At 41.5% G+C, this 22150-nt stretch overlaps 1 protein-coding gene across 2 annotated transcripts in view; it reads left to right on the plus strand.

Annotated features, from left to right (window-relative positions):
- The first annotated feature begins 17733 nt into the window (after nucleotides 1-17733).
- LOC120548047 (adhesion G protein-coupled receptor A3) overlaps nucleotides 17734-22150 on the plus strand; it is a 226114-nt gene continuing 221697 nt past the window's right edge. Inside the window, exon 1 of one of the 2 annotated variants that reach the window (XM_039783993.1) lies at nucleotides 17734-18537. In XM_039783993.1, the coding sequence (XP_039639927.1) occupies nucleotides 18320-18537 (218 nt within the window). In that variant the 5' untranslated portion in view covers nucleotides 17734-18319. The remainder of the gene's footprint in view (nucleotides 18538-22150) is intronic. The other variant, XM_039783992.1, reaches the window with a different exon arrangement.

Consider the following 22150-nt stretch of genomic DNA (forward strand, 5'->3'; position numbering starts at 1 on the left):
AATAAAAAATAAAAACAAATACTGAGATTCAGACCCACCTTCACCTGACAGACACGGTGTAACACACACACACACACACACACACACACACACACACACACACACACACACACACACACACACACACACACACACACAGATTTGTTTGGCATTCACTGGAGTGTTAAAAAGTACTAGGCAGCTGCTACCTTCCACGGATTGAAGTTATCAAGTATAAGAGTTCACTGTATATTTACAAGTTTTCATTCACATTTTCCCCAAATATCAGATCATTTAAGCATAAGAGATACATTTATAAGAATATGTGTTGGTAATTACAGCTGCGGGAGGGAGTGTGAGACTTAAATCAGATACACGTCAAAACAGATTAGAAATGATTGTAGATCCTTTTTATTCCAACACTTTAGATCAGTGATGATGACTCAGATGTGCAGTAGGACTTTCCTAACTAATTTGAATCAGCAACTTCTCCGAGATACAGTACTTAAACTTGTTTATCTGCATGAGTCACCACAGAGAGTTCAGGCTGCTGGAGAGTTTTAGGAAGCCTAAACAGATTTAGAAGATGTTTACGAAGCCACGTCTACTTAACTGACCTCTCGGTTACACGTTGCATGCGTTTGGAAGAGAGATTTTGTTTTTTCTCAGACTTTTTCTCAGAAAGGAGAGTAGAAACATGTCCAAAAATAAATATAATATATATACAGTACAGGCCAAAAGTTTGGACACACTTTCTCATTCAATGCGTTTCCTTTTTATTTTCATGACTATTTACATTGTAGATTCTCACTGAAGGCATCACAACTATGAATGAACACATATGGAATTATGTACTTAACAAAAAAGTGTGAAATAACTGAAAACATGTCTTATATTTTAGATTCTTCAAAGTAGCCACCCTTTGCTTTTTTATTAATAAGAGAAAAACTTCCACTAATTAACCCTGACAAAGCACACCTGTGAAGTGAAAACCATTCCAGGTGACTACCTCATGAAGCTCATTGAGAGAACACCAAGGGTTTGCAGAGTTATCAAAAAAAGCAAAGGGTGGCTACTTTGAGGAATCTAAAATATAAGACATGTTTTCAGTTATTTCACACTTTTTTGTTAAGTACATAATTCCATATGTGTTCATTCATAGTTTTGATGCCTTCAGTGAGAATCTACAATGTAAATAGTCATGAAAATAAAGAAACACATTGAATGAGAAGGTGTGTCCAAACTTTTGGCCTGTACTGTATATATATATATATATATATGTATATATATTTTATTATTATTATTGCCAACTCTGGAAATCCTCTTGAGAAACCTTTGTATGGTTGGGACCTGCTAGGCTACGTTATGAACGTTATACAGCAGCGCCTAACCGATTACTGGATTTTTTTAAACTGATATCAATATTGAGGGTCAGAAATGTCGGATGAAGATATATTGTCCAATATTGTTCTTCTTTTTTAGTATTATTAATACAGAAAGTATGTTTTCTAAAACAAGCAATCACTGATTTTCTTTGGATTGAGACACTTTACATTTGTAAAAATAAAACTCAATAGGCGTCCGGTGGGAAAAATATGTAATACTGCCTCTAAATGATCTCATGACATATCTCTGGCATGAACACTCTTAATTCATCAGTGCAGGATTCAATTACAATAAACTCCTAAAGGAAATAAGAAAACTAAATCGCTCTGGCTTCAGCAGTAACACCACTTTGAAAAGTTAATCACGATTATTATAAAATAAATAATTATAATGTTTCCATGACATTTTGCTCAGTACCTCTTTCTTTCAACATGGGAGTGCATTTTAGAAATGCACACTGCAAATGAATCAACACATGGTTTTAAAGTAAAATGGCAGTTGAATATAAAAACCAAAGCAATAAGTTCAACAGATAATTTTATGTCGTTTTCCCAATAATTTTGAGAGCAGGCTAAACTGGGTATTTACTTTCAAGATTTTGCATAGAGATACAATTCTTTTAATTGTTCCCAGGCCATTCGAGGATAAACAACATGGCATCATGACTTTGCATAAACATACACGCCACTTTCCTAAAGCCAAATGGCGTGTTATCTATACGCATTTTCAGCTATCCACGTGTATGTCTACGCGGATGTAAACATACACACCACGTGGCGTCGCCACGTTGCGTGTTATCGCGAGAACGTGACGTACTATCGCGAGAACAATGTCACACGTGTGAAGAAAAAATGAAGGTTGGGTTTAGGAAAAGAACATTGGGACAAAAAAAAGACAAAAACACGACGGTGACCAACGTCACATGCTTAGGAAAACAATAAACGGTTGGGTTTAGGAATGAAACATTTGGGGAAGGCTTAAAAAATAAATAAATAAATAAATAACAGCTGAAAAACGCCACACACGGTACGTGATCTCGGCTCTCCTGGGTGAAAGTCCTGTGTTTTACCCATCCGCTGACTTACGTCCCTTCATGCTACTCGCTACGGCGAAAATTCACACGTAATGTAGGTCAATGGCGGCCGAACCGCGTTGATAAACACGCTAAAAAGCGATTATGCGTCTCGATAACACGCCAAAATGGCATGCGAATTGCCGTGTCATACATACGCCACTTTATGAGATCAGTCTGGGATAAATGTGGTTTGGCTTAGTAATGAAACTCAGTATATGCAATTAGTCCCTTACATACAGCTTAGTCAAAAGGCATTTCTCCTCAGTGTTTAGCGACCCGTGACAGAAGCTATTATCTCTTATGACTCATAGGTCTGCGCTAAAAGCCCGCTGTTGTTCTTGTAGTTTTCCTCTAATTGTGAGTTCTGTTTTTCTTGGTGGTCTGAAGGCAGTCAGAGACTTGATTGGGATGTTACCGGCCCACGTTCTGTCTCGTCTCGTCGTTCTCAACACAATGACAGGATGTGACGTCACACAGCACCAGTCTGCGGGCTGCAGGCAGTTTGAGCTGGAGCCTGCTGGCATCTGGGCTGCATTGGTGACCACTAAGCCACAAATGAAGAACCTATAAAGAGCTCAGCCTCATGCAAAACCAGTGGAGAGGAATCAAGGGGTCAGATGGTTTATTTCAGTCCATATATATAGAGCGGCTGGGTACTCCTCTGTGAATATGCTTGCGCAGAGATGATGTTTATTTGTGGAAGGTTTAGTGAATTTCTTCACGTCAATTTTCAAGTGTGCTCATTTGTTTGTCTCATTTTGATGCTGAATTATTTATTTTTTCCCACTGGAGGTTCTGAGAATAGCTTGACCCCTTGGTGACTGACCAGCAGACACTTGACATGTCAAGCCTCTTTGAAGCTAAATCCTGTCCGCCCGTCTCCTTGGAGACTCGTGGACAGACAGTGCGGAAGTTATTTCAAAAAGTAAAATAAGAAAAAAGCTTTTCTCAAGCCTAAAACAGACTTCTGTCTTTTTTTTTTTTTTTCGGATTCTGTCCTCGTGCGTCAGCAAAATCTATAAAGGTATGCTACCTGTTGGCTGTCGACGGCCAATCGTAGCTCGCCGCTGCTTATGGCCAGAGCCGAGGCCCTGCAGAGCCCGCTCCACGAGTGACGCCAGGGAATCAGGGTCAACATTTTGCTTGGCACGCTTCCAGTGTCTTGATCTGGAGGGAGTGAAAGAGAAGGGAATGGAATGAGGGGGGGAAAAAAAGAGCGAAACAGGAAAAAGAGCTACGATTTTTGACTCCTGCAGTGCGTCACTGAGATGTATGGGCCCCGTCTGCTGAGGATAAGATCGGCCAGAAAGAGGAGTATCCTCAGCCAGGATCCTTAATCACCTTCTGAAGTCATTCACAACATACAGTTTGCCTCAGGTTATGTTTCCATGACAGCCTCAAGAGGTAGTAAATATCTCCCTGTCTATTTTTCTAGCCATTTTTTATATAGCTTTTCTCTTCTTTGTATATGTACAAAAGAGTCTGAGATGCTGTGCATGTGTGTCTCTCTGAGTGAGCCGTTTTCTGTGCATCGACTGTTGATTCAGCTGGAGCCTCCCGAATGCCTTGACAGCCAACTGACATCCTCTGTCACTGGGCGCCGATGCGCAATCATGACTCAATAAGCCCAGGAAAATCAGGGGAGAGGGAGAGAGTAAAAACACACACACACACACACTCACAAATCAGGGCCGAGCAGAGTAGAGAGCAGCGGAGCAGAGGTTAGCCGGCCTCGGGGGTTTGAGGACTCCGGCACTGAGCTTCAAGTTACATCCATCTTGTTCCAAGACCTCCCTGGAGAGTACAGTATGTGTGAACATGAGAAACCCTTTGGGGTGAGTTGACTTTAACCAGGGTCAATCTGCTCTCCTTAGGAACATTTGCCCTACGCAGCCAAACATAGTGCATATGTATCTTTGGTCAAAATCAGAAAAAGACTGAAATCTGACTTTTCGCCATCTGTCTTACCGAATAGACTATTATTATCCAATAGAAATGTAACTTCCTTGAAAAGAAAGTGCTCGCCATCCAATCGCCGAAAAAATCCCATTCTTGCAGAAATGTCAAATGTTGTTTATACCAAATCGCAGCATCGATTTTTCTATGGTGTTCCTCAAGGTCTCTGTGTCTTAATTTGATATTTTGAAGGGATTTTTCACAATTTTTATCAATTCTTGAGTGGTAAAGAATTGTGTAACAAATGGCGTCAAGCCAAAAAACGTCTGCAACAATTTATGATACGGTAGAATCCACTTGTGCTAACCCAGCTCTGACCAACGACAAATGAAAGCTACATCATAACTACATGTTTGTCATTTCTTTTTTTTTGGGGGGGGTTCTTAAAAATTACCGATTAGTTACCAGTTAATGGTTGTCGGGCTATCAAAAGCCAAATTAACCGAAACTGACACTCCTACTTACAACCTTATTGTATGTTGCACAGTTCAAAGTCTGAGATATGTGCATTTTTGTTTACTGAATTTAAATTTATTTTTTCTCAATTTCAAAGTTTCTGTAGTTACTCTAAAGTAGGGGCTAGGACTATATAAGCATCCTGCCTGCTCCTTTTCAAATGTATCCTTTTTTTTGGGGGGTTCTTTTGTGAAATCTGATTGATTTGTCTAAGATGTTTTTATCTGATTTTGTTTTTATGTAGGGCAGCAGATGTCAATCTAGGACACAGTTAGTCCAAAAGACCTGAGCACCCATCTGCGTTTCGTCCTATATTAATGCTCAACAACAAGTGCAGGACTGAATTAGGACTCTTTTTTCTGGGTGGAGTAAAAAAAAGTGTGATGTGACCTTGTCTGTGACACATACGTTTATTTCAAACCGCCACCCTTAACGTGGAAACTTTAGTGAGGGCAGAGAAAGGGTGCGACAGCATGCTTCGGAACTGACATCTTTATGGCCTCGTGACAGTTATGTAATGAAGGTAATGCATTCCCTGCTCAGTCATGTGTTAAAGATATGTAGCTATTTTCACAGTGCACCCCTCCATAAAGGGAAATAATTGACATAAGCAATAAAACTAAACAAAACAACGTTGCTAAAATGCTTGTTGTATTTCAGTCAATAAAACATGTCAATGGTCCAGTGGTGAAGAATGCAGCCCAGACAAGGGTCAATAGCAACTGCACATTAGTAAATGGAGACAGATGGGTGGAAATTTCCTGCAAAAGATACTGCAAAAGAGACTGCTTAGACTATCACAGAAAAGTCTTCAAAAATGATTTGTTTGATGACGTTTGTAGTCACTATCTGGATTTTCCCCAGTTTGGTAAATCTCCATCTGGTACTCAAAGTAGTCTGAATGAATTATTCACAACTGCACACAAGTCTGTCTTTACCTGCAGTCAGATGCCAAATACTCAACACATGCTGAGTGCAGCTAAGACACCATCCAGTGTTTGTGCTGGAAGTGGATTTACTCTGTTCTGCCCGTTTGGATGATTCTTGTTGGTACAGTATATTATGTTGGGTTTCTGTGCAACCTTGCCAGGAGGCAACAGAGGCAGCAAATAAAATGCAGGTATGATAGCTGCTCTGACTTGCAGCTGCAGAACCAGTCGCTGATTCACTTATAGGGCCCTATTTTAACGATCTAAGCGCACGGCGTGAAGCTGCGTTTAGGGCATGTCCAAATTCACTTTTGCTAGTTTGATGGCGGAAAAAAGGCCGCCGGGCGCATGGTTCAAAAGGGATGTACTTAGTGTCTTCATTAATTCATAGGTGTGTTTTGGGCGTAATATGCAATAAACCAATCAGAGTCTCATCTCCCATTCTCTTTAAAAGCCAGGCGCGTTTGGACCTTGGCGCATTGCTATCATGATGGCGGATTTGCACCGTAATATTTTTATTTGTAATCTTTTGCATGTTTGTGTGCTGCTGGGCTTCCCTGTGTGTGTGTGTAACAAGCATAGTGTGCGTGCGCTGTGCATAAGCCCATCTCGCAAGAAATGGGAGTGACGTATTCGGCGGCAAACGTTTCATCCCCGCCAGCGGGACGCACCTATAGCCGACAGCTTAGGGCCGGCGGCAAAAAGAAGCCCTGCGGATATTTTTTGCTATCTGGGTAGGCACATTTTACTAAATTGCTGTTAAAATAATGAAATGCTGCGCTATTGGCTTTAGACCAGGTTTTTGTTGGTCAATGGCTCGATCACTTCCCGCTGCCTCAAGATAGCAATACGCCAAGAATGCACCTGAACACACCTCCCTGTAATGGGCGCAGGTGCATTTGCTATTTAAACGCTGTGGGCGCTTGGACGGGAAATTGACAACTGCGTCGGTCTTAAACTAGCAAAGACATTTGCGTCGGGCTTTGTGCTGCGCCGGGTGTAAGATAGGGCCCGGAGTGTGCCTCAATTCGGATACTTCCGTGTGTGCACCTACATGTAATACACTGTGTACACTCATGCAGTAAATTTGACAGGGGAGTGTTGTCTCAAAATCGCTCATGGCCGTTTTGCACTGACTGAAAGTGACTCTTCTTCTTCTTCTTCTATTTAATGGTAAATTGACTGGATACTCCCGTCGCGGCGCGCGTGTAAAATAAACCTGCCGCGTATCTTTATCAGAGCGGAGAGCCGCTTCACACACGCTTCTGGGACATGCTGTGGCGTGGCTCGTGGAATATTAAGCATTGACTTAAATGGCTGCGATTGCTCGCAGCGACTGTGGCGCCTCCAGAATGCAGTGGAAAATAGGGGTAAGTACAGAAGTGCACGATTTGAGACGCAGCATTAGTTTAGTAAGAAGAACCATCTCGATTTCCCACGGAAGCCCTCAGATTTAATAAGCTCAGCTGTTCAAGGCTGTGTGCTGTTTTAGCCCATCTGGGAATGCTCCATGCATGACCCTCTGGTTTTTGAGGCCATGGTTTCTTCCTCCTGGCAATGCCAGACGCGTCCTTCCTCATTGTGCCCACAGCCCGCTGCATCCTCCCAGTCTTTGCTGTGGCAGAGCAGCAGCGGAACATTTTGTGGAGAGGCCAAGCAGCACAAGCCAAATAAGCGGTTTTGACCAATTAGAGAGCATTTTGAGCGCAGGGTTCGGGTTTGGATGGCACACTGAGCGGCTCACGAAAGTGCGAAAGCGAAAGCAGTCGGGCGCAGGCGGGCGCAGGCGGGGGAGGATGGCACCAGCTCATCCTGACCATGAAATGTCCATGAGAATGTGTTGCTGAAAAGCCCGGAGTTGCTTCACTCTCTTGGCGAGCTGTCTCTCGGCGAGGCAGGGCTTAGCTGGAGGTTCCTGCGGTGAGAGACATATGCTTTCTTGATTTCCTCCTATCCATCCTCTTTGATGGGGGCGGCAAACAGAAAAGAGATGTTTCTGTGTGAAAGCAACGATGAGTGGATTTGCAATGAAAAAAAAAAGGATGGTTAAAAAAAGAAAAGCACTTGCTGGCTGCACAAGCATGAACTTGGGCCTAATACACTTGCACCAAAGTGTCCAGCTGTAAGCCTCACTCAGCAGCTATAAAGAAGAAGACGTGTCCAGCATGAGGCAATGCATGTCTTTTTAATAGAGAGGGAGGCCGAGAGATAAAGAGAGAACCACCGACAGGCGTGAAATGTGTGCCATGGGAGAGCCTCAGCTCTGGTTCTATGATGACCTATCGCACTACTGAGAACAAGTAGCGATTATGCTACAGAAGTGGGCCTGATAGGGCAGACTATGGGAGCCCTGCCTGTTTACAACCTTGCTATTCTAAAGTTTACAGCCATCGGGGTCAGAGTTCACATGCAAGCCGTCCCCCTTCAGGGCTGTTTTTAGATTCAAACTATCACACAATACATCTTTGTTTGAAATAAGTCCAAAACAGATTCTGGTAATATATGCTCATTTTAAACATGTTTCTGCATTTCCGTTTCCTGTTCATTGTTTATAATATAAACAGTGAAAAGCCAGTCTATTGGGTTTTGTACCCCATGTTCTAAAGAACAGTACACTACAGAGTAGTTTCCCCTCTTTCCCCAACAGGGCCCAGTATTGTCACTTCATTCCCATATCCATGATTGGATCACACTAGTGGGACTGTTTGGTGCATGCTTGTCTCTCTCTCTCTCTCTCTCTTTCTCTCTCTGTGTGTGTGTGTGGTGTGTGTGTGTGTGTGTGCGTGCTGCGTGTGTGCATGCATGTATGGATGCATGTATGTATGTATGTATCCTGCCCTTTCCCAGCTCTGTGAAATAGACAGCACTGCACACAATCCAAAAATATCTCAGATGACAAGTAAAGAGCAGCAGCAGAGAAATTTTTTTTTTAATACTGCAACAAAAAGAAGTCAAAAGAAATAAACCTAATATTCTAAACACTTTAAAAGACAAAGGAAAAAAGCCACAGGAAGACATCTTTACACCTACCGTTTTAAAAGAGAACCTCATGAGATCAAAAGTGCAAGTGAATTCCTTGCACCCTGCTGGCTTATTGTTTTCAATGTTTTGTTTAATAAAAAAAATGTATTTTAAAACTGGTAACATGATAAAAATGACTGGGTTGAAATAGTATTTATTTTTGCAGTGCCCTCGCTCTCCTTCTCCTCTTCCAGGAAACGTTCCCATGGTACTCCATCTCCTCATTGGGTCCCTACTCACGCAGGCCGGATTATGGACGGAGACTAGAATACTTATAAGGCCGGGGTTCACTGCTGCACCACAGACAGAGCTGGGCTACGTATCCCCTATCCCTCAACCAATCCTCTGTGTCATAACAACAAAGTAAAAGCCACAGTAAACAGCCTTGGAGTACTCATTCGTGTCAAACTTATTGTTTAGGATCGGCAGGCGGGAGCAGAGTGACCTCCGTGGACGCTAATGATGACAAACGAGCGGGCTGATGAAATTTCACGATGATCGTATCGAGACGTGAAAACAAGCGGGGAGCTTGTGTGCGAGCTCGTTTATGAGACTCGAGGGGAAAACAGTGATTACAGATGAATATACTCAACTTCCTGTCCGCAGCCTCCCTTGAAAACAATTTTGTGAAAAAAAAAAAGCTGTCATGTGCCTGGATTGTAAATGAGGTGAAAACGACTAGAGCTCAAACTCATTGTTGGCATCTGGTTTTCGCGATGCAAATCCACACTCTCGTAAAGAGGCCTCAGAAGATTAATTCCAGTAGTCTCTGTTTAGATCATCATGCACGTTCCAGAGCTTTACTGAAGTCCTTGTGCCGTACCCTTGGTGGTTGGTGGTCACTGGGTCCACCCTGCCGCTGTAAGAAACACTAATACGCCAGCTCACACCACACCGTCCTCCATTCTCAAGTTTAAAAGTAGCACTGGTTTCCCGAATCCTCTTGGCACCTTATTATAGTGAGTCTCAGTTTATTGAAAGTAAATTCATCCCAGGACCCTCTTTAACCCGGAAAGGACGCCAGATTGTCCTATGCTTAACATGTAATTAGCTTTTTATACTGCGTTGTTATTGCTCTTGTTGCTCTCTGGTTAGAATTAGCATTATCGCTTTCTTGACTGCGGCAGCACTGGCTCAGATGCTAACTACTCACAGAGACGTTGGCTAAGTCACATCCTACATCTCCTTTTTCCTGTGTTATCTATAGATGTTTTTTAAAGAGTGCTTTATAAATAAATCTGACTTGATTTGACTTGACTTGTCCTGACCAAAATCCTCTGGGCTTTAAGCTGGTGAAAAGCCATGGGCTCATGTTGGTGGTCAGCGTGTCAAAACAATACATGTCACAGGAGCCCAGTGCCTACTCGAATTTTATCAAACTTTACACAAGCACATGTTAATATGTGGGAAAGAAAGATTGACTGAATCTGCTGATTAACATTCTGGACAACTCATGGCTGACTCACACAGAGAACCCAGTGGGTCAGGACCATCAGGGATTTGGACATGAACCTGCCTCACTTCTCATAGCTGGAGTTGCTAAGAATGGACAGTAAACTACACTAACTTCAGTTAAATTGCTAGATTGTATGTGTGAAAAGCAGTAAGCTGCTGGTGTGCATGTGAAATACTGACCAAGTGCTTTAGACCATGTGGTTTTCAAAGTAGGGTCCAGGGACCCCCAGGGGACCTTGAGGGGTGTTCCAGGGGGTCCCCAGCAAAAAGGCGAACCATTTATTTTCAATATTCCATCCATAGTAACACAGTGAAAGAATGCATAGACTGTTTTGGTCATGGGTTTCATGCACTTTCTGTAATAAAACACCTAAAAGCAAAAATCCTATCAGAAGGGGGATGCTGGGATAGGATTTTATCAAATGGGGGTCCGTGGTCTAATTTTTGTCAGTTCAGGGGTCCTTGACATAAAAAGGTTTGGGAACTACGGTGGCCGGGAAGTGCAATGCAACATTACAAAGAATGAAACACTTTTACAAAGCTCGAGACAAATTTACATTTTGGAAAACAAATTTACATTTTGGAAAACAAATTTACATTTTGGAAAACAAAATAACATTTTAGAAAACAAATTTACATTTTGGAAAACAAAATAACATTTTAGAAAACAAATTTACATTTTGGAAAACAAAATAACATTTTCGAAAACAAATTTACGTTTTAGAAAACAAATTTACATTTTGGAAAACAAAATAACATTTTCGAAAACAAATTTACGTTTTAGAAAACAAATTTACATTTTGGAAAACAAAATAACATTTTAGAAAACAAATTTACATTTTCGAAAACAAATTTACATTTTAGAAAACAAATTTACATTTTAGAAAACAAATTAACAAGATGCAAAACACTTTTACCAGTCCCGAAACAAATTTACAAATGACAAATTCTTCACGGAAAGGGAATGTACCACATACCGGAAGTGATGAGGTGTTGTTGGTGAGCGCAGTCAATTTGTGTTGTTGTGAGTGAGTATATGGCGTGAATGAAGTTTATGGTACTACGTTGTGGTCGGTGTTTGGAGTTTTTATATGACGCGGACCTGACGGAAACATTGGAAAAACAGGGAACGTATCGACAGCCGCGCCGGATCGGAAGCTACAGCAGGGGGCAGCTGAGTCCGTCTGCAGCTGCAGGACCTGGAGCTCACTGCCCATTCCTGGGGGCCAAAACCGACACCACGCAGCTGGAGACCCAGGCCGTATTGCTGGGCCCGCTGGAGGGAAGGGAAGCCCGGCAGAATCAGATCCAGGACTGAACGGACCGGACTGTCACAGCCTGCTGAAGTTTAAATCACAGGTTTTCTAAAGGGAGTCTGGCCGGGACTCAGACTGTGGAACTGACGAAACCGACTTAAAGTCTCGTTAAATAAATAAATACATGCAGAAATAAATGAATCATTAGTGGGGGAGTGAGCCTGGACATTTCAGTCTGTTTAAACTTCACTTTGAAGCAGAACCTCTTAGTTCAGAAGGGTGAAGTTTCCGTTTGTACTCATATCTGTGAACTGATTATAATAAATATTCTTTGTATTAACACATTAATTAGTCTCTTTGTCTTTTTGTTTAAAAAAACTAGAACATCGCATGAGATTTTGACGATTTATAGTGATTTTATTTCCGTTAGACCTTTGCCTACATTGACGCTGATGCATTAAGGACGGCCCATAGACAGTATATAAGGCAGTGCCTCCCCTGTTCCAAGATGGCGGTTCTATTGACGCATTCGATCCATAACTGCCGTAGTCAAGGCGACATGTATACAAAACCTCATCACTTCCGGTATGTGGTACATTCCCTTTCCGTGAAGAATCTGTCATTTGTAAATTTGTTTCGGGACTGGTAAAAGTGTTTTGCATCTTGTTAATTTGTTTTCGAAAATGTAAATTTGTTTTCCAAAATGTAAATTTGTTTTCTAAAATGTTATTTTGTTTTCCAAAATGTAAATTTGTTTTCTAAAATGTTATTTTGTTTTCCAAAATGTAAATTTGTTTTCCAAAATGTAAATTTGTTTTCTAAAATGTAAATTTGTTTTCTAAAATGTTATTTTGTTTTCCAAAATGTAAATTTGTTTTCTAAAATGTTATTTTGTTTTCCAAAATGTAAATTTGTTTTCCAAAATGTTATTTTGTTTTCCAAAATGTAAATTTGTTTTCCAAAATGTAAAAGTGTTTCATTCTTTGTAATGTTGCATTGCACTTCCCGGCCACCGTAGGGAACCACTGCTTTAGGCAAGGCAAATAATGTAAAACAGTTACAAAAAGGCGCACAACATTGACACAAAGGTCATGTCCTCAGTATCGTGTCTGCGATCGTCCGGCTCAACGGATCACCGTTACTGGGATAAAACCTGACATCCCCTTCCCTTCTGATGTCTCCACTATCTGTTTTGCAAGGGAAATCCACTGCATCCGAGGCTTGGCGCAACCAAGGACGGTTGTGATTGGTTTAAAGAAATACAAACAAGCGAGAGGGTTTTTTTATCTTCCATATCCCAGAATAAATAAGTGGTGTAGCCAGACCATAATCCAGCGCTGGCACAGCATTGTGGAGATAGGTATGGTTATGTGAGACTATGTCTGCAATAAAACTTGCAATGTTATTCTTTTTTTGGCCACTTGGGGGCAATGTAACAAGCTGTAAACACAACATCGACATATCATCACCTTAAAAAGATGATATGGTGAACATTCTAGCAAACATTTGCAATTTAGAAATGCAGCGCACACTTTGCAACATAACCTTAGCATTAATTTAGAGTTATGTTTATAAGTCGAATATATGTCCAACAAACACTCTCCTTTCAACTCTATTTTGTTCTCCACCAACCCTGGGGAAATATCTGGTTCTTCAGCTGCTAAATGCTCAACTATTCTGGGCAAGTAGTGAGCAGAGGCTCTTCTATTTTGTATTTGAGTATAGTTTTGCTACAAACAGCTGCCTGCTGCACACAAAATTGACGCTTATGAGGGTGGGGAGACCTAACCTAACAAAAGTTGTGGCCCGTAAAACCAAAATAATGAGCTGAAAGATGCTAAAATGATTTGTACAGTACAGCGACAGTGTTAGGTGATAATTCTATGTGGGTTCATTTCTACAAACAACCCCTTTGACATTTCATGAAGTCATTTAATCCATTGGTGATATAAAAACAAACAATGATTAGAACAGCTTTAAATTGGACTTTTGGATTGGATTTTTGGATTTTTTTTTTAGGACAAATATAAATAAAGCGATTTAGTATTTCTGCAAGTTCATTCACCAGTCTCTCAAAAACAGTGCCAATAATATTGTGATTATACAAAATCATGTATTTTGTGTTATTTATATATCATATAATTATACAAACACATTTGCTTTTTAGATGCAACTTCACATATCCTGATATTTCACATTTAAAGTGTAGTGAAAAGTTTGTTTTTACTTCCCCCTGCAATTATTGACTGTACAAGAGAAAACTTTATTTTACATGCAAACAGAAATGTTGATGACAATACATTCACAGCTTCACAGGTATAGAAAACAATCGGTTCGTATAGATAAGATAAGATAATACTTTATTGTCTGTTTCACAAGGGTTACAGAAAATGTTCTTTGACAAGGCTCCAGTCACAAAGAGACATTCACACAGACATATAAAAACAAGACATGGGGTGTTGAGGTATCAGCTGACTGTGGTGTTCAATATGGCTATTGCTGAGGGGATGAAGGATTTCTTGTAGATGTTTTTTGCGGGCCAGTGGTGGGGGGGAGGGAGGGGGGGCAGTTGTTTTGGCAGCGTTATTCACTATACTTGAGAGTCTTGTTTTGTGTTTGATGGTGAGTTGGTTTTACCAGGAAGAGATATTGAAAGTGAGAAGTGATTCAATGAGGGAGCGGTATAGAACCATGCACTTTAAATTTACATGTAGGTTTTTTTGTTTCTTATAAGGACATTTTACCTTCAGCTGACTCTCTTCAGGCTGAAACACTGAGTAAGCATTATGGTCTCGTTGTACTGTTTCACACCCTACAGATAACACCAATATTAATGACTTTGAAACCAGAAACCACCTGTCACATTTGCTAAAAGCCAAAACAACAGCTCTCACTTTTCTTTTGCACTCCATCAGCAACACAGTCCTGAAAACCAGAAGAAGTGAAAATGCTCTGAGCCTATATCCAAAAAGTCATGACGTAATAATGAGAGTCTGTCATCCTGCGGTCGCCTGGCCTCTTCAAGTGGAGCAGGTAAATATTTAGCGAGGACTGCGATTGCTGCCGGCCATGGCCTGTTTATCTCTGTCACCAAGTAATAAAGGAGAGCCGTGAACACTAATGTGAGACAGGGAAAACATGAGAACATGCTCTGCAGAGGAACGCTGTTTGCCTTGCTTCAGTACAATTGACTCCATCCCTCCATTGTGCGCTAATGAGTCTTGACCTTGAGTCAACGCTGCGATCTGGACTCGTTTTAACGATTATGTTAAACTGTAAAGTATGTTATAGTGGTTTGTGCTGATTAGTGATGCCTTTCATAACAGGCTGTCGGTGTGAAAACGCAGCCTTTGCCAGGGAGAAAACCTTTATAGAATGGGACTGTGTTCGTGCTTCTGTTTTCCATTAAGAGCATACAAGTAGCTCAGTGAACAGACATGGCTCTCATCCAAGGAACTGTTTCTGCAGGCTTCATCAAAGATGGATCACTTCAAATGGTAATGTCGGCTACACCGGGGTGACTTTCCTACGGCTTCTCAGGGGGTCATCTGGCGGGAAGATCCTCCTCTGCACTAACATTCATCAGGTAAATATACATCTGTGTAAATAAGCGTGAGTGACAGTCCGAGAGGGCGTCATGGGAGCACGGTAAGGAGGGAATAAGGCCTCCATATGTGGATAAACACAGAGGGGAGAGGGATGTGTCTTGCCCCGCGCAGCCTGCTCCTGTAGGGAGAATGGATTCCATATTTGCCTGTCAGACAGGAGAATAGGGTCAGTGGGAGCGGCTTCAAATCCTGCTTTGTGCTCTAAGGCCTGCGTCGGAGACAATGTGGATAATGAGGGAGGAATTTGGCGCGGGTTGCAGTGCACGCACGCACGCATGCGCGCGCACTCACACACTCTCTCTCACACACACACACACACACACACACAAACACACACACACACACAGGGGACGCACCTCGCCCCAGCCCCGGGGAGCCCAACCAGCCAGCTGTCTCAGCTTCTGTCTCCCCGGGGCAAGCCTCTTTACACACAGGATCCACCATCAACGGATATGATTGATGTCACAGAATACAGTGTGCGGGTTGTTCAGACTCTCCATTCTCTGACAAGAATAGGAGTAACTTCTGCATCTATTCATTGACTTCTTTTCTCTGTCAAGAGTCATCAAGTGGCCGGGCATGCAGCGGCTCCTATTGGCAACGGTGTTAATGAAAGGTGAAACTGTGTTTCTTATCTCTCAATCAACATCACACACGTTCTCAGACAACGCAAGAACATAAAGACAGATGCTAGTTACTGTAAAACACTCAAAAGGGGACATATCAGACAGGGGGCTTAAAGAGACAGGCGCTAAAACGGAGCGTTTCAGACACAAGGTGAATACAGGGACATTCAGATGGACAGTGAGAAAATAATGTGCTTTTTTTAACATTAAAACATACAAACATCTTCTAGCAGAAACCTAAAATATAAGTATGAACCTGAAAATTAGCATAATAGGTCTCCTTTAAATCTCTTTCTTTTCAGACTCTTTCTGAAATATTCTAAGTTCAGCTATAAAAAAAAAGATGTTAATCAACTCCACGAGTCCAAGCGTGTGTTACTGTGTCAACTTGGTCACCTTCCAACTCCTGTTCTTTATTTATTGCCATCATTTAAATGAATGTCAGGTTTACAACTGTGTCCTTTGCTCGCAAAGTGCCTGACGCCTGCAGCAGCTTCTCATCGCAACTAATCAAAGTGGAGCAATATGGAGCTTGATACGTTAACATTACACTGCAACGTACTTTTGATGGACACTTAAACCCAAAAAAGTAAAAGAAGAATATTATGTGATTCACATTTTTAAGATTCCATATGAATGGCAATAGGAATGTTTTAGGGAGAAAGATACCTCGACTTCTTATGAAACACTCTTGGGAGTGATTCAGGCGGTGATTCAACGTTTAGATCATTTTCAGTTTGTGTACAGGCCACAGAAAGCGGATACAAACAGTTCCTTTTGCAGCTGTTCCCGAGTAAATGAAGTGAAATAAAACAAACAGCAACACTTTTCGTCACGCCATGTAAATGTTTGCGTATGAGAAATCATGCCTGACACACAGAGCCACAGTTCAGTGCGCGATGCTCTAGCTTCCCAAAGTGGGGCCCAGGGACCTCCCGAGACCCTTGGTGCTGACACAGTGGAGAAATAGTTTAATTTCAGCAGAGATGTGGACTTGAGACTCGACTTTGGACTTGAGGCATGACGACTCGGATGACCTGTGTATTTATACGTTTGAAAGTTAGCTGTTAAATATGAAATAATATGATGTAATGTTGTCACGTTTCTGTCTACCTGTCAAGTATGCTATGCAGCAGCAGTAGCAGCAGCGTGTCATGATTGAATGATTGGCTGTCAGTCAAAGTCCTGGCTATGGCAACTGCCAGACCTTCCTCCACAGCGCTGCGGAGGAGAGTCTGGCTAGTCCACACAACATTCCGGGATGGTAGAAAAAGATGCTGTGGTTTACTGGCATTTCTTTGAACCAATCACAATCGTCATGGGCGGAAAGGAACTTGTTTTGGTGGAACATGTGTACGTTTTAGTCGTGCAACAGAAAACTCAGGTTGGACAGATAGTCTAGCTAGCTGTCTGGATTTACCCTGCAGAGATCTGAGGAGCAGTTAACCATAGTCCTCAGAAATCCACCGGAGTTTAGAATTCCAACACAAAGAAAGCGGAAGGTAACGGACATCCGGATGAAAAGAAGGACAATCGGAGCAATCCCGGAAGTGGAACGTCGTGGATATAGACTAGTGGCAACAGTAACATCAAAGACCCCTGATGGAGCCTCATTAATCGGACCAGACCACCCCAATGGCTGCATCTGTGCCCCGAGTAATCACTTTTGGATTTAAAAATAAAAAAAATAAATGATTGATTTTTACTTGCCTTTACAAAGGACTCGACTTGACTTGACATAACCTGAGACTTGACTTGACTCCCCCCCCCCCTTGGTCACAACACTGTATTTCATCCGGTTTGAATCATATGATTCACTCCACTTGCATTGTTGCTTAGGAACTTACAGTAACAATGATGTGAGTGAAGTGAAAGGAATCATCCTTCCCTATTGTGGTTCACTGATATCACATGTTATCTAATAATGGGTGTCTGTGGCCTCGTGTAGCCCTGATCTGTTATGGGATATGGCACGTTTAGCCACGCTGGAGTCTGTCAGGACTCGGCGGGGAGGGACTTTCTGGACACTGCGCAACAAGTGCTAGGGCGCAAGAAGTGGCTGATAAGAGTGAATGACACGGCATGCGGTAGCTCAAACAGGAGACGGGTCTTTATGTGGATGATTAGGTACGATTTACTACCTCAACCGCGCTATATTACATTTCATGTAGCCTACTGCCGCTTGGAAAGGATGTGTCGCAGTAAAGTTTATCCGGACTTTGAAAGCGCGCCGTTCGAAGTTTCCCCGCATGTCACAGCGCAGAATACAGTTTGGAGGACTTCTTATAACACAGAATGGCAAAGATGCAGCGTTTCACACCCCTGGTGATTTACTTTCCTTTAGGGTTTAATCGCAAAAGTAGCGCTGGAAGTTTACAGCTGTTGAGGAAGCAGCAGGTGAGCAGCGGAGCGTGAGATTTGGACTGCAGCCCGATCAAACGCTGTGCTTTAATGTGACGGAAGGCAAAGTGAAATGGTCCCGACTTGTTACAGAAGCTGGGAGGATATAACTTGAAAGGAGCGTGTTTTTAGAAAAGAAAAAAAAAAAAGAAGAAAATTCATTAATTCCACCATGAGAGCGCTGACTTTACTGTGCGTAATTCTCGGGCTGTGGGAGTCGAGCCTGAGCAACAGAAACTGTCCGGACCTGATCGTTGACAGCTGTCACTGCTCGGCGGAGAGGTCCAAGGACCTGAGCAGGCAGCATGTCCGAGTCAAAGTTGTGTGCGATGATGTGGACCTGATGGACACCCTGCAGCCCCGCTTCCTACCCAACAGAACCGTGTCCCTGTAAGTAGCCTAGGTTCACTACTGCCAAAACCTTCTGCCTAAATAGACACTAATTGGAGCAGCAATATGTGTCACACGGAGCCCCACCACATTTTGGAACATTTGTGCCTAGATTTTCATGTTGTAGGCTAGTTGAATATACGGAAGAGGATTAGGGCCACACAAAAAAAAATCTATTTGAGTTCTCACTTGAGTTCAAAGTCAGATTTCTGAGAATAAATCAGAATTCTGACTTTATTCTTTAAACTCTGAAGTCCGACTTTATTCTCAGAATTCTGACTTTAAAATCAGACTTCTGACTCAGAACTCAAATGCATCTTTCACATCTGGCCCTAATCCTCCGTAAATCTGTAAACATTTGGAAACTGATAATAGCTATAATTCCAACGTTATTTGGGATACTGTATAGTGGATGGATTTTTTTCTCAGGGGCCTTGGAGCTCTCTAAAGGGCCCCTGGAGATGCTTAAATCCCAGTTAGGGGACCTGGATGCATGGGCAAGAGCATTCAGTGTTATAAATTGTCCAGGATACATGAGTTTTAGAGGGGTTATCACACAAATCAATAAACTGCAGTTTATATTCTACAGAATATTATAGCCTACTACAGAAATATTGTAGGTGAGGTCCATATTGATAGCCATTAAAAATTACATTACGGTCGCTAAATTCCCCTCAAATGCACCCCCAACAACAATATTACAGAAGTGCTGTGATAGTACCTTAAGAAAGCAAAGAAAAACATGAAATAGATAAAAATGCTAATTTGGCATGTATAGAAACAACCTTTTTAAAACGCATGTTTTGACTTTTTTCAAATCAATCAAACCAATAAAACTTCATTATATTATGGATATAATTAAGTGATTATATCCCTGTCTGTAAGACCTGCAACAATTAGTCATTTAAGTGATTAGTCGATCAACAGAATTGCCAACAACTCGGATAATTGATTACATGTCAAAAATTAAATTAAGCAACGATTCCAAGCCAATGCCATATTCACTGAGTCCATCCACTTCAGTGGGAGGATGTACTGCTTTTCTGTGTTGTATACATAGACTGTTAATAATAATAATAATAATAATAATAATAATAATAATAATAATAATAATAATAATATACAGTCTATGGTTGTATATCATTTCAAATGGAATGGGTTTGAGTTTCGGACTATGGGCCGGACAAAATAAGACATTTGAATATGTCACCTCAGCTTCTCAGATTCGGGTTCATTTATTTATATTTCCTAATTCCTTGTGTACTTACACACATAACGGAAAATGAACTGTTCTCCACCAGCCACTTGCAGTGCGACAGGAAAAAAACAACAATCATAGAGACATATACATAGACTAAAATCCATAAAACCAGATAAAAAACAATAGAAAACAGTAAAAAAAAAAAAAAAAGTTGACGGCACAGTGTGTTAAAGTGCTTTAGTGTGTTACAAAGTTGAAAAGTTAGCAGCGCAGCGTGTTGAAGTGTGATGGTGCCCATAATGGATTAGCAACACAGAATAGAACGTGAACATGATATTTATCTCATAGCCATGCAGTCCTGAAATCTTGCTCTCATTACAGATTCAGATTTCAACAAAGAAAACGCGATATGCTTTTGGACCCTTAGTGGTCCCCAGAACCCCACGTATTAAAAAAAACACAGTCCCTGTGCAAACCACATTCCAGCCTCACCTGTCCTGTGTTGTTACACTCGCCGCCTCCTCAAAAATCCTTTGCCTTTTCACCTCGCTCTTTAGGGATATTATTTGCATTGCATTCAAAGTTATTCAAACATAGATCTTGCGCTTTCGACAGGGACTTTGAGAAACCTCCCTTAGTATTCATCTGCGCCTCTCTTGTAGATGAAATAGCACTTTAAACACTCGAGGGGTTGATAACTTTCCCCACATGTCCCCCTCTCTTTCTCTGCAGGTACACAGATTGACTGCTAGATTAATAGACTTGGCAACTTGAGGTGTGCCTTTCGGAGTGTAAAAGAAAATACTAAATGTAAAGGCCCTTGACAAATTACAGCCGACCACTCATTCTAATCTTAGAGCACAGTTGATTAATGGTAGCACTTTGCTTACTGCAATTTATTTGGAGTGGTGTTTGCTTCCACGTAGGCAGGGGTGCCTTTTGTTCCTTTAAGTGGAGAATGGTTAAAGGCTTCGTTTTCAAAGTGGGGCTTTTTTGTTGTTGCTTGCAGGTACTAACGAAGTTTAGATTTTTAAAATTGCTCCACAAAGATACGCTAAGACTTCAGGTTTGCTTTTAAACACAGCGTACAGTAAGTATCAAACTGACCGCATGTTGAAGCATCTCTCCCATAGAATGACACCTTTCTCTCAGTTCACTTAAGAAATGCTGTGTTATGATTAGACCTGTACAAATAATCCTGTGCCTCACTCCGTCCTGAACTAAATCCTCCAGCCGAGCCCTAGCTGGCCAGGAAGCAGTTTTCCTGCGTTAGGAAATGTGACCTTTGTCAGGCTGAAGTGGCCTCCCTGCTCGCTCTTTTGTTTGGATGTGCTGTGCAAATAAACAGATAAATCAGGGGAAGTATGAGCCCCCCTCCGTAGACTGCCCAACAAATCTCCCAAATGTCTCGCGGCATGCTCACTTCATTCTCTCCGGATCTCACCACCTACATAGCTCCTCGTAGAGCCATTTCCTCAATGACAACTCGAGCACACTGTGTCACGTTCAAGAACGCTAACCCAGCTCCAAATGCCACCTCTAATTAAAGCCACAGATTGGGCTTTGTTGCTTCTCTTTTTGCCTTTTATTATTGCGTCTATAAAATGTTCATGAGGAACGAACCCTGTAATAATGCAGCGCCTTGCAAACGCCAAGAAGAAGAAAAACTTAACAAGCAAATAAAAGAGCATTGGCATGAATAAGAGAGATAAAAATGAACTAAATGGAAAAGTGTGTCATAGGGACGTAACGATGCATGGTGAATCAGTTGAAAATCAATATAAATGTGTAAAGATTACAATGTGTTGAGATAAACAAATGATGTCGTTTTTAAATGGCCTAGGGCGTTATCTGCTTTTGATTTCCCTTGTTTGGCTTCAGATCAGACGTTGTTACGTGTTCTTAGTTTCAAAATTTGTTGTTTGGTTGTACGATTTGTTTACAAAATCAAATTATTCATTTTTTATTCATTTTTAAGATAAATACAATTTCAGTAGCACTTTTCTGTTGTTTTGCACAGTTGGTATACATTTCTATATATGTACATCCCTAGTGTGTCATAAACTGTGTGTGAGGAACTTTCTGTGTGTCAGTTACTATCAGTGTCAGTAACTCTCTGTGTTTTAGTTACTCTGTTTAGGGTTGGGTACCTTTCACATCTGAACCGATATCGGCACCGGTACCGGTGCCTGGTGTTCAGTCTCGGTGTCAACGGTACTTTTTTTGGTACCTTACTCTTACTGAAACTGTAACGCCTGGTTGTAACAACTACAACATTTGATTACAATAAAAAAAACAAAAAACATTAACACTACAAACAAAGTACAGAAATTTGAACCAATACTCGGTAATACCGACGTGATTCGGTCGGTACCGGTAAAAGTACAGGGTTCGGTACCCAACCCTAACTCT

This window comes from Perca fluviatilis, chromosome 19, assembly GCF_010015445.1.
Source record: "Perca fluviatilis chromosome 19, GENO_Pfluv_1.0, whole genome shotgun sequence".
Taxonomy (NCBI): Eukaryota; Metazoa; Chordata; class Actinopteri; order Perciformes; family Percidae; genus Perca; species Perca fluviatilis.